The 12,148-nt window shown below is 40.6% G+C and overlaps 1 protein-coding gene across 4 annotated transcripts in view; it reads right to left on the reverse strand.

The window, feature by feature from the left end:
* LOC140110307 (uncharacterized) overlaps nt 1-12,148 on the reverse strand; it is a 50,966-nt gene that overhangs the window by 19,105 nt on the left and 19,713 nt on the right. For 3 of the 4 annotated variants that reach the window (XM_072132222.1, XM_072132182.1, XM_072132260.1), the window contains 3 exons: nt 11,776-11,833; nt 11,607-11,695; nt 10,469-10,544 (listed from right to left, as the gene is read on the reverse strand). In XM_072132222.1, coding sequence (XP_071988323.1) covers nt 10,469-10,544; nt 11,607-11,695; nt 11,776-11,833 — 223 coding nt within the window. Of the gene's footprint in view, nt 1-9,934; nt 10,172-10,468; nt 10,545-11,606; nt 11,696-11,775; nt 11,834-12,148 lie in introns of those variants that run through there. The other variant, XM_072132249.1, reaches the window with a different exon arrangement.

The raw sequence follows: 12,148 nt of genomic DNA on the forward strand, positions 1-12,148 counted from the left end.
GTGTTTTTCCATGTGCTGAGCATGTCCAAATGCAGGAGGCTTATAGTGCACAGACTGGGGATCAACTGAAATCAACTGTCATTGTGTCTCTTGCCTTGGCAGGCACAGATGCCAACATGCTACTTACTATCTGTCTACTTAGTGTTTGTGTGCCTTCTGCCCTGGGGCGTAACTACAGTGGTAGCAGCCATTGCAGCTGCTATGGGGCCCACAGTGTCAGGGGGCCCAGGCATCAGATCTGACGCACTAAAAAAATGGAGGATGTGCACCATTTTATACATATTATTCTGCAGATTGTACAGCATTGTGTGTATATAACATATATGATGTATATATGTTATATATACTGTATGTGTATACAGTGTATGGTGTGTGTATATATGTTGTACGTCTGTATATGGCACTGTATGTGTGTGTATATGCTATATTAATGTGTGATTGTAACTCACATGTGGGAGTGTTCACAAATGCATATTTTTTGAGTGGGAAGGGGGCCTCAATCAGAAGTCTGCTACCCTGCCTCTCAAAGTTACACCCCTCATGATGCCAACATGATCATGGTCACACATCACTGGTAATACAAGGTTCCTGTGTGTTCCTAGATGTGCAATGTCTCTGTGCTTTAGATTTCCTATGTTTGACCTGAGCTCCGCTCTCTGACCATGATCCTAATCTGCTGCTTGCCTCGACCCTCTGCCTTTTATCAGATTCTGTTACTTTGCCGCAGGTTCTGCCCTGACTAGACCATTGCTGACTATTTGCTTGCCTCGGTGTCACGCACCGGGTAACGACCTTGGGAACTCTCCAGAGCAAAGTACAGATCCCTGTATAGGGGTCAAAGTTTCAATACCGGAGCGCTCCAGGGATAACACCCTTTTTAACGCCCACATTTACTAAGTTGGGCCAGATTTCTGGTGGACTTTGCAAGTTCTTGCACAGGTATTTAAGAAGTGCAAAAAATTTTTGTCGTACACAACTGTTTTGTCATTTCTACATTGAAAAGGGTGTTGTGGTGCTCAGTAGGACCGCGCGCCAGATTTATCATGCAAAGTCCCAAGAATTGTGTCGCCAGCCCTACATTAAAGGTGCATCAAAAAAAAGTTGGTGCACTCTGTGAACGAGCGCCAGAAATCCTGAATCTGGAGCACCCTGCATGATTAGACTTATTTTGTTCAAATTCCTAAAACTCTAATACATTTTAAGTGAATATTTCTGGGATTGTGAAACATCCAAAATTTGGAAAGGTCCTTAAATTGCTGAGCAGTTCCTAGTATTATCTGAGTGAGTTACTAGAAACTAGACAACGAATAAATATGATGGAAACATTTGTTTCTATTTATACAACACAAACTAATAAAACTGCTATTAATGAGTTTGTGTCTAGGAATATACAGGCTAGATCCGGCTTCTTTATAGAAAAAACATTCACTGAGGAGATTGAAAAAAAACCTTTACTTGAATCTTTTACTTTTACTGGGAATGTGTGATTTTTACAAAACTTTTTTGCATTAAAAAAAATATTTGAATTTGTTTGTCTCTTTGAACTTTTACTACCATTTATGTTTATAATGGACATTTGTGTAAAGCCACTTAAAAATGTTATTATTAAGAATTTAAGATGAATGTAAGAACTTTTGTAAATTACTCTCTGATATAGGCACATTTTTATGTTCCATACAGGTAAGAAATGCATATCAGGAAACAGTGGAGAGTTTTTCCATAGCTCCAATATGATCTTTTTCAACCTCTGATCCTGCCAAGTCAGCAGGGTTTTTCATTCCGGCTCTTATCCCTTAGGACAGTGATGGCGAACCTTTTAGGGACTGAGTGCCAAAACTACAAGCAAAGGCCACATATTTTTCACAGAGTGCCAAATGCCAATTTAAAGTAATTCACAGGTTTCAAACTTATTGGCGCCCTGATGACACCAATACAAGAGAAAGAAGGAGAAATTTGGATTGTTATTATAGTTTCCCTCTAAAGTCCTCTTAACAGGATGAATCATGGGTCCGGAGAAGAGGCTACAATGATAATCAAGCTCTGTCCACACCTCCTTGATTCAGGTCTTGATTCCTGAATGTTGACCTTTGTGCTGGGTGATGGCCTGGGTGCCCACAGAAAGGGCTCTGAGTGCCACCTCTGGCACCCGTGCCATAGGTTCGCCACCACTGCCTTAGGATATTATTTCATTATATAACATGGCAGGTATTCGGTGGCATGAGCCAGGCAACCCACGCAGCACTGTATATGGCCGCAAGGCATCTGGCTATTAACTACTGTACAAATTGTATAACTAGGGCACAGCCCCAGACACGTTCTACTTTGGTCACGAAATAACGACCCCCGAAGAAAGAAACTCAATTAAACCTATTACTGTTTTCATCCCAGGGAGTAGCAGGTGAGATAATAAGAAAGTATTATTTATGTGTGTACTTTTATGCAGCGGAATAGCCCATTCCATCACAGACTTCAATAATAATGAGTTGACTCTGCTCCTCTGTCTCAGTCTATAGAGCAAAGCTGTGTAGCAACCTACACATGTCAGGAATAGTCAACCTATTTTGGCTGTTCTATCGCTCATTGTGGGATACTCCTCGATTAATTTATGTGAATAGTAAAAATAAATATTTGAACTTGCATTTTTATGATATGGCCTAATTAGATATTTGTAAAAAAATGTATAAAATTTAAAAAAAAAATCCATTCACCAATTTCAAAATAATTATTTTTGTCAAACATTTGCCCCACTTTGCAAAGGTTACAAATGCATATACTGTAACAGGTGTGGCGACGCGCTGCTTTCTAGCAACAGTATTAGTGGTCAGATGTACTTTATTTTGAAGGTGTAATCAGGACTGATTGCACATCCGAAATAAAGCACGTCTTACTATTAATAATGGAATCTGTTCCTTGAAGGCAGCGCATCGCCACACCTGGTTATTTTTCTTCATATTCAACTTGGTGCAGCCAACGGCAGGACCCAGGAGACGCTGCAGCTTGTCATCTATGGCTAATGCACCATACATTCTGTCATTGAATCTGATTGCTGTCATTGCGCTGTGTGTACCACTAAATTTTACCAATAGGCCTTTAAAATTAATTTATTGAATAATAGGATGGAGATCTATTAATATGGGTGCAGCTTGTAACAAATTCACACACTTTCCTATAATGCAAACCTTTCACCATGAAAATACGTTCAAATCTGCAGGCAGCATGTTATAGAGCAGGATGAGCTGAGCAGATTGTATATAGTTTCTTCTCGGCAGGCAGCATGTTATAGAGCAGGGGGGGCTCAGCATATTGTACATAGTTTCCTCTCAGCAGGCAGCATGTTTTAGAGCAGGAGGAGCTGAGCAGATTGTACATAGTTTCTTATCAGCAGGCAGCATGTTATAGAGCAGGAGGAGCTGAGCAGATTGTACATAGTTTCTTATCAGCAGGCAGCATGATATAGAGCAGGAGGAGGTGAGCAGATGTACATAGTGTCCTATCTGCAAGCAGCATGTTATAGAGCAGGAGGATCTGGGCTGATTGTACATAGTTTCCTATCAGCGGGCAGCATCTTATTGAGCAGGAGGGGCTGAGCAGACATACATAGTGTCCTATCTGCAGGCAGCATATTATAGAGCAGGAGGAGCTGAGCAGATTGTACATGGTGTCCTATCAGAAGGCAACATGGATGCTTTGGGGGAGATTTATCATATTTGCCATATCTGCCAGGTCCTGCGTGGTGTAGAATTGTGCTATAGCCTGCATTTTAATGGGTGCAGGCTGTAGGTAGTACACAGTCACAGGGTAGGTACTTTCCAGGCCGGCCCACTTGCTGATGGACGCGACCCCCTTCAAGCCTGTGTACGCCCACTTGGCGTGGTTGTACACTAGGAATTGTTCCAACTACAGAACTACACCACAACACTGGTGCAGAAGCCCTGATAAATCTGACTCATGTATAGTCTAGTCAGCTCCTCCTGCTCTATAACATGCTGTGTGCTGATTACACTACATTTTCATTATGACAGCTGGACCTCAAGTCCATAGAAATAATTTCAACATTGTGTTTTTTGTAGCTATGTTATTTGGTTACTTCTTTTCTCAATCACCCTATACTTTTGCTTTTGACATATCAGGCAGCCAATAAAACCACAGATTCAGAATTTAGTTGTTATTTCAGCGGTAACACCTTTAGTATATTATTCACAATGTAACTGCGGGTTAGAGAGCGTCCTGGATGGCAGGTCACCAAAAATCTTATTCTGCAAGTCTGTATAAATGAATGAGATATAATAAGCCCAATGTCATATTAAAAATAGCTTAAAGGAGTGATTTATTAGTCCGGTAGAAAAGAGTCTATAACAACAGGGTAACAGTGCTCTGCTTTTAGTCTTAGCAACCCTTATGTTGTCTATTGCTGTTGTAACAACTCTAGACATGTTTTAAATACTGCACTAATGTGAATAAGAAGTCAGACACGGGTTGGTCAGTTTAGTATAATGTGATAGTGAACTATTCTTAGACCGATCAAGAGCCAGATAGTTATAAAGTATTTACCATTGCCGAAAAACAACAACACACTTGCCTACCTAAAGGAGAGAAATTCTTATGGATTGCCTGTCCTCATGATAGGCCATTTGTATATGACCATGAGGGGGGTGACACCCGCCCCTGCTGTTTTGGACGGATATTAGGGCGTGCAGTGAACAACCATTTTTGGTCTGTGAAAAACGGACCATAGGCTAGCCGGATTTCTTGAACCAGTACCAAACAGTGCCAGGTACGGGAGTCCGTGCATCATAGTGAAATAGTGGAGTCCCTGCCTCCACACAAACCGACAACACCAAACGGTATGATGATCGGCAAGCAAGAACTCATTGCAACTCATTTCTGCATTGTGCTTGTCTCATGAAATCCAACAAACACATTTACTTACCCGGCCGACAGAGTTCCCAAAATACAGAGTGTACGACGATTATGCACTCTGGCGCGATTCACTAAGATCGTGTGCCCAATTTCCGGCATCTGTCGCTTCCCCGCTCAGGTCCGTCGGAGTTCAACATCTTCTTCCTGGTGTATGTAAGTGCACTAGTTGCGACACAATTTGAATATTAAATCCCACGCTCAGTCCGAATCAGTCGGATCGTCCGACGGCCCGCCCCACCATTTTCTGTCGCATGGAAGCCAGCGCTGCTGCACCTAAATCTGATTGCGTGCTATACAATCCCCAGTTAAATACCTGTCCCAGCAGCACATATCCCAAAGACTTCTAAAATCCAACGAAAGTGCAATCTGCGGGACCCTTAGTAAATAAGCCCCAGTCTATTTTTCTTGTATCAATCACGTCCGTGAGGGGCCAGTCCAACAGAGAACATGGAGTCAGAAGCCTAAAGCTCTGCCTCTCCCATTTACAACTCCCATTGTCCACAAATAAGCAATGTAGAACCTGTTTTCAGCTCTTAATAAATGACCTATTGAAAACCGATCCTGCACTTGTTAAATAAAAGTAAGCGAGCTCTGATGATTTTTGCCGGAGTATCTTACAGTCTAATGCATATAGGGGTGTCCTGACTTTTCCAAATGAAGCAAATGCTGAGGAATAAAATGATCAAGTGTTAAATAGGTGTCCAGCAGCTTAATCCGCTCTCACCATGAACAAGTCCAACACACTTGGCTAAGGATGTGCATGTTTATTGCGAGATCAGGAATAATAGCCTTTGGCGGAACAAGAATGGCGCCAACAGCGATATCAGCTTTACAGTAAAGTGAGACAGACTGCGAAGAATGCTCCTAGGCGCCCACATGCATAATCACCCTACAAAGTATAGGAAAGACACATAAATGGTGACCTTGTAGTTTAATATCTAAATCAATAATGAGTCTCCGGAGCGTTCCTATAACTATCTTATGGTTTTCTATTTCTGGCAAATCATTTTCTCCCACGCCACCATTGCCCATGTACGGAGACACCACATGATATGTCGCCATATTACGGGCAGCGCAAAGGTAAAGCTTTTCCCATAAGATATTACCTATTATTCCACCTTACCATCACACAAACTACACTTTAATACATGCCTTTGTTAGTTCCATTAACTCCATAGGTATCTTATCCTCGTCCATAAGCCATAATTAACCAGTAAGATGGATGTTTGGGCTCATGCATAGGATATCATAATGAAATGGAATTGCTCTGCTGTTATCTAGCACAAAGTAAATAAAGGCCGGCACAGGCTCCCCACGCAGCCTCGTAAAGCTCAGGCGTGTATTTCCTGTCTAAACAAAGGTATTACAGGATTCAATGTTTCATAGGAAAGCTTAGATCAGAAACCTTTTTAAGCATATTTAGCTTACGGCTACAGATTTATGAGGTCTCCTTTCTGAGGAGCTATTCAACCCCTTTATTCTGCAAAGTAGACTCAGAGCTGGTGGCTTAACGTTTCCATTGATCATTATGAGCAAGCCTAGAAATGCGGCAGTTCTCATGGTCACCTTCCAAAACACAATACTGCCCCGATCCAGTTCATTTCTTCTTTGCTACGTCATTATTGTTTCACCTCCTAACTCGTCCAAACATAGCTTTGAAGGTCAGTAGACGGACTAAGAATTCCACATTTGTAACCGCTGAACGATCCAATAAAACAGAAACAAAATACGATAAAAGAAATGATGTTTGGATTGCAAAGACAATTGCCAAAAACATAGAAAGAAAAGTTTAGGCCTGGGAGGTACCTGTCCCACAATCTTTTCAATAAGTGGACCTGTTGACCCTTTACCTTGGGTTAAGTTTTCAATTACTGTGAGTAACGCAGGGCTACGAGGTCATGCCATATCCAACTGCAATCCGCAGCCTCACTCCATAATGGATATAAACATCTAGGTACCTGGTATCCAAGGTTTCTTATTTTAGGACAAATCAGTTTCTTCCTTTTAGGACTCATTTGATTAGTGCAGGTTGATCATTTTGCAATGAAACATCCAACAGGCAGGGTCTCAAAACTTCCTCACCCAAGGCCTTTGTGCTTCCATTCTTGACTTTACAGAACACTCTGAATCTAAACTCTAGGTCTCGAGTCTGCTCACAGTTAAGAAACATTCCTATAATAGAAACACTAAAGGGATTTTCCAGGAATACTAGCAAAGGCCCCTGTGGGCATGACACACATGACACCTCCTCTTTATTCTTTGGGCTGGTATGATCACAGGGATACAAAATTTATGAAGGCTTTATTAGGTGTTAGTAGATTTAAACAAATTAAAATCCTTTGTACAAAAATCATGTTTATTGTTTTTTTCTGTTTATTTATTTTTTAGAGAAAGGGGGTGTGATAAAAAATTAAAACAAAAATAAAAAACGTTTATATTACTATTATTTCAGACCCCTTAGTGTACTTTAACCGTGGAGGGTCTGATCACGCAAACTATTTACTGCATTACTAGCGCATTGCACTATATAGCAATTTTACTGCTGATCTGCAGGCTATTAGAGATCACTATCGATGGTGATGTCTCTATGAAGCTGTAGGCTGCCATTGCAACTGACGGCACCCTCTGATGATGTCAAGGGAAGCGTCGCTCAGCCATCCAAGATGGCACCGCCCATTAGTATTGCTGTTAAGTACTGTGGTCTGGTTCTATTGCAGCACTTAACATGCTAACTGCTGTGATCGGTGCCAGCACTGACCGTGGCAGTTACAGGTGGGTGTCAGCTAACACCTCTTTGTATGGAGAGAGCTCAGCATGTAGGCTCTCTCCATACAGCCCCTCAGCACCACAATTGCCCCTCAGCACCACAATAGCATGTTGTGGTGTGCAAAGGGGTTAATTTTTTTATGATAAGAACAAGCTATATTTATGGAATTTCCCTAACATCATAAGATAGAAGTGTTGGCACACACTGGATGGAGCTGGGAGCACATCCTTTATGTTGAGGCTGCTTATGGTTACTGCAGGCTTGGCTCTGTCATTGTCAACAAGTCTGCTTCTTTGCCCAGCTTTGAGCAGTGCTTCTAGCCACACCGCTATTAGCTGATCAGTAGGCTTTCTGGGTATTTTACACCCACTTATCCAATAATAATTACATATCCAAAGTACTTAGGAAAGCAATGTTTTGGCTTCGGAAAACCTCCAAAAGGCAAAACCAGCAATTCCCATCCTCACAACATGGAGAGAAATTATTCCACTTTTAGGAGAAACTTAATTTTCCCCTTCTAAGCTAAAGTATCTTGTTGAAGGGGCAGATAAAGCTTACATATCCGTAATTTTAATTGGGCTCAGAGATGTTTCCTACTCTGCAAACCATCCTAGAGCAGGATGAACTTAATTTCCTTCCAAATTGTAAAAATTATGCATCTTCTTTGTTTCAGTGTTCTGCGGTTTTCTAGTTGGGCTCAACACTCGATACGGGGTCTTATTTTATTTCATGTATATGTTGGCACATCATATAGTCCAGCACTTACATGATAACATAATCAGGTTTGCATTACTATTAATATGTTATGTAACATGCCCTTCAGACTTTATGTCTTCTTTATTCTAGAGTAAACCATTGAATTACACGTTTAATAGCACAACTTTCTAGGAAATAATCCAAATCTGTGATTTATGAATTTGTATTTGTTGCTGAGTTTTATGTAGAAACTGATATGTCTAAAGCCAAGTTATTTGTATTTGGAGCAATGTGCCTTCAAGACCATGCAGAAAGTCAGAGCGGTCAGAGATATCTGTACTCCATGTTTTACATATTCCTTCATTATCTGTATGCTCTTTGCATTTCTGAGACATTCTTAACACAAATTAGTCATATGACGAAAAAAGGAAAACCTAGCAGTGTCCTTCAATAATGTACCATTCTGTAATATTGAGTTTTTGATCTTAGTTTTACTTCTAGATTTGGCGCAAAAAGTGGCGCATAATGGCTAGAGTGACTTTCTTTTGCAACTTTCTCATCAACCTGAAAAGCTTGCCACATTAACGCCACCCTGTGCCTCATTTGTCATGGCAAGTTATTATTTAAAAATTAAATTCTAAGTGCAACAGCCTTCTATGGTACCCACAAACCCGTGCCGGGTCTTTAAAAAGGCTTGGACCCCCTGATAAATCCCGGTGGCCAGTCTGACCTGGTGTAGAATTGCGCCATAGCCTTCTTCTGTATTAGGGTGGATTAAGACTGCCACAGACCCTGGGTTGTTTGAATATTATAGGCCATACAAGTCTGGAATTCATTTCTTACACATGGTACTAGAATGAAGCTTCTTGGGGGGATGGAGGATGTGTCTCTTCTTCCTGCTTTCAATCTGTGATTTCAGGATCTTTGGAGGACCTTCCAAAGTTCTGAAATGGCTCTTCTGTACATGTGTATTGAGAACATCCCGTATATATACTCGAGAATAAGCCGACCTGAGTATAAGCCAAGGTACCTTTTTTTGCCACCAAAAACTGGGCAAACTTATTGACTCAAGTGCTCACCCCTGGCCTCTTCTTCTCCCCCTGCTCGCCTTCTCAGCTTGGCACCTGGCTTCCCGGCAGTGCGGGCAGAGGCACTCCTATGCCCTCGTCACGCGCGCGCACACTGCAACGCGGTGTGTCACCGCCTGATGACATCACGCAATCTGCCTGTATGCAGGCAGAGAGCATGGACGTGCTTCTGCCAGCACTGTCGGAAAACCAGAGCCGAGTTCAGGAAACGAGCCTGGGAAGAAAAAAAGCAGCGGGTGAGCCACAATAAGAGATAAGATGGGGAGACAATTTAAGGGGACCCAATAAGTTGGCAGAGGCACAGATTGCTTTTAGTAAGGGCTCCTATCTAATGCTAGACAGGCAGTCCATGATTTCTAGATTTAATTGCATTTTTTAACACGGCCAAACATGTTACTACTTACTAAAGCCAAGCATTTAGATTTGCACCTCAAAATACATCTGCTTTTTCTTTCTTTTAAGATGCAATTTCTGTGACTTTCAAAATACAATCAAAATGCATTGTGTAAATGTGGCCTAAGAATGTACAAGTAATATTTCCATGTAGCAGTAGGTGAGCCCCTGGAATCAATTTCACTGATGGGTCCTAGGCTCCACCAACTTTGGTGTTCTGCCTTCTTTACATGCCCATAGTTTTATCATAGTGTTGGGGATTGTTAGGGAGGAGCATCAGAGCTTTACTGAAGTGAAGTTCCAACCTCTGTTGAAGGGAAAGGCATGGGGAAAAAAGCAATAAAGCAATAGCAATATGCTGTAGTAATAATTATATATAAATATTTCAACATTCCTGCATTTAAAAAAAAGTTACCAAGCTCCTATTGGATACAACATTTTCCCTCAATATAAACTTCCAACATTTTGCCAAATCCCAGACTTAGGGAATATGAGCTCTGATAAGATATTATTGAAATGAAGAGTAAGAATTAAAATTGAGTTTATCAAGTATCAAGTATAAATCAAGTAATATTCATTTTTTGAAATAGCAAGGAATACTAACCTCAAGGATAATTTCCTCTCCGAGAAGTAGAACTGCATGATCCCTGATGGCTTCTAGCCTTCTTTTTTGCATTTGTCTTAAGATAGGTTAATTAAGGGAAATGTAAGTTAAATAATATGCAGTTAGATGTGCCATTCAATAATATGTATTAGGCTACATGCACATAAGTGAATTTTTGGGCTATGCAACGCCATATATTTCAAAGAGCTCACACACATGGACATGGTTTCCATTGCCCGGTGTATAAGTCTTCGGTCTGAGACGCACATTTTGATGCAGGTCCTATTTTGGTATTTTCTTCCATTATCAGCACATGAGTGGACCTTATACACCAATGACACTAGGGCCACAAACAATGGACCATGGGCACCTGTATGCACATGTTCCTGTGGTGCCATTTAATAATATCACATTGATAACCATATAGTAATAACCATACATAAAACAAGATGGCAAAGAAAAAATAGTCGTTTTTTTTAAAGGTTTCCCAACAGAAGACATTTATGACATATCTAGAGGATATACATTATGTCAATGACGATCAAATGGAGCTAATGGAGGCCATTAGAGGGAATACGGTGCAGAATCATGGCTCCATTTCAGAGATAAGCTCATGTCCCTGAGGTAAGAACTGCAACAATCAGATATTTATCGCATATTCTGTGGATATGTCCTAAATGTCTTCCCAGGGAAAACCCCAAGATCCGATACTTCATTTCTCCCAGGCTGGAATATGGAATATATTTTGGCAAAGAACCAATTTGTACACCAAGAAACCTATTAGTATTTCTTCTATTTTTGGTCTTATATAGTGAAACAATCTGGACCTTTGAGTATACATTAAAACTTAAAGCGTAACTATATATATACCCTGTAGGGTTCTGCTCACCTCAGATGTTTCTTCTGCTGCCTCCATCCCAGATTCTACAGCACTATAAGACACTATGGTAGACACAGACAGGCCCCATTAGAAGTCAGTGGGCCCAATGGGCACCACTCCACTGGTATTCATCCCGCGTCCAGCACAGAAACATTATTTCCAGTCCCCAATTTTGACCAGTTTGCTTCTTACTGACATTAAAAATGTTTTATCTGCACCATTCACAATTCAATCCATACACACATATAGGAAGGATACCGCTTTTTCCCAGAAGTCATTTTCTGAGGTTGTAGTGATAGGTTGGGGCTCATAATTTCTTCCACTACTTCATCCATGAAAGAATCATCCTGTAGCAAAAAATACAGAACGAAATGATCTGCCAATATAATATCTGTGTTTTTCAGTCACATCAGACATGTCAACATACCATAGCTAAACCTTTCAGAAGGTCCGTTCCAGCTGGACTCGGCTTCTCATTTCTATTTCTAAAAAGAAACAGAACAATGGAAATTTTATGTCTTTTTTGTAAATACAAAGAACATGGTCAGATGTTTGGGGACTGAGTATTAAAGTTTCCTGGATGTTCAGATTTTTTGAGAACGTTGTGCAAATGGAAAACATCAGGAATTACTTTTGTCGCAATGGGTGGTATTAAAAGATTGATATATAATATAAACACATATAATAAAAAATGTAGATATAATTCAGCAGCAGCTTATAGTGATGACAATTTGCAGGTTTTCATAAAGTAAATATATTTTTCAGCTGTTAATAAACAAACAGATTTTCTTCTTTTTACT

This window comes from Engystomops pustulosus, chromosome 1 (assembly GCF_040894005.1).
Source record: "Engystomops pustulosus chromosome 1, aEngPut4.maternal, whole genome shotgun sequence".
NCBI classification, from domain to species: Eukaryota; Metazoa; Chordata; class Amphibia; order Anura; family Leptodactylidae; genus Engystomops; species Engystomops pustulosus.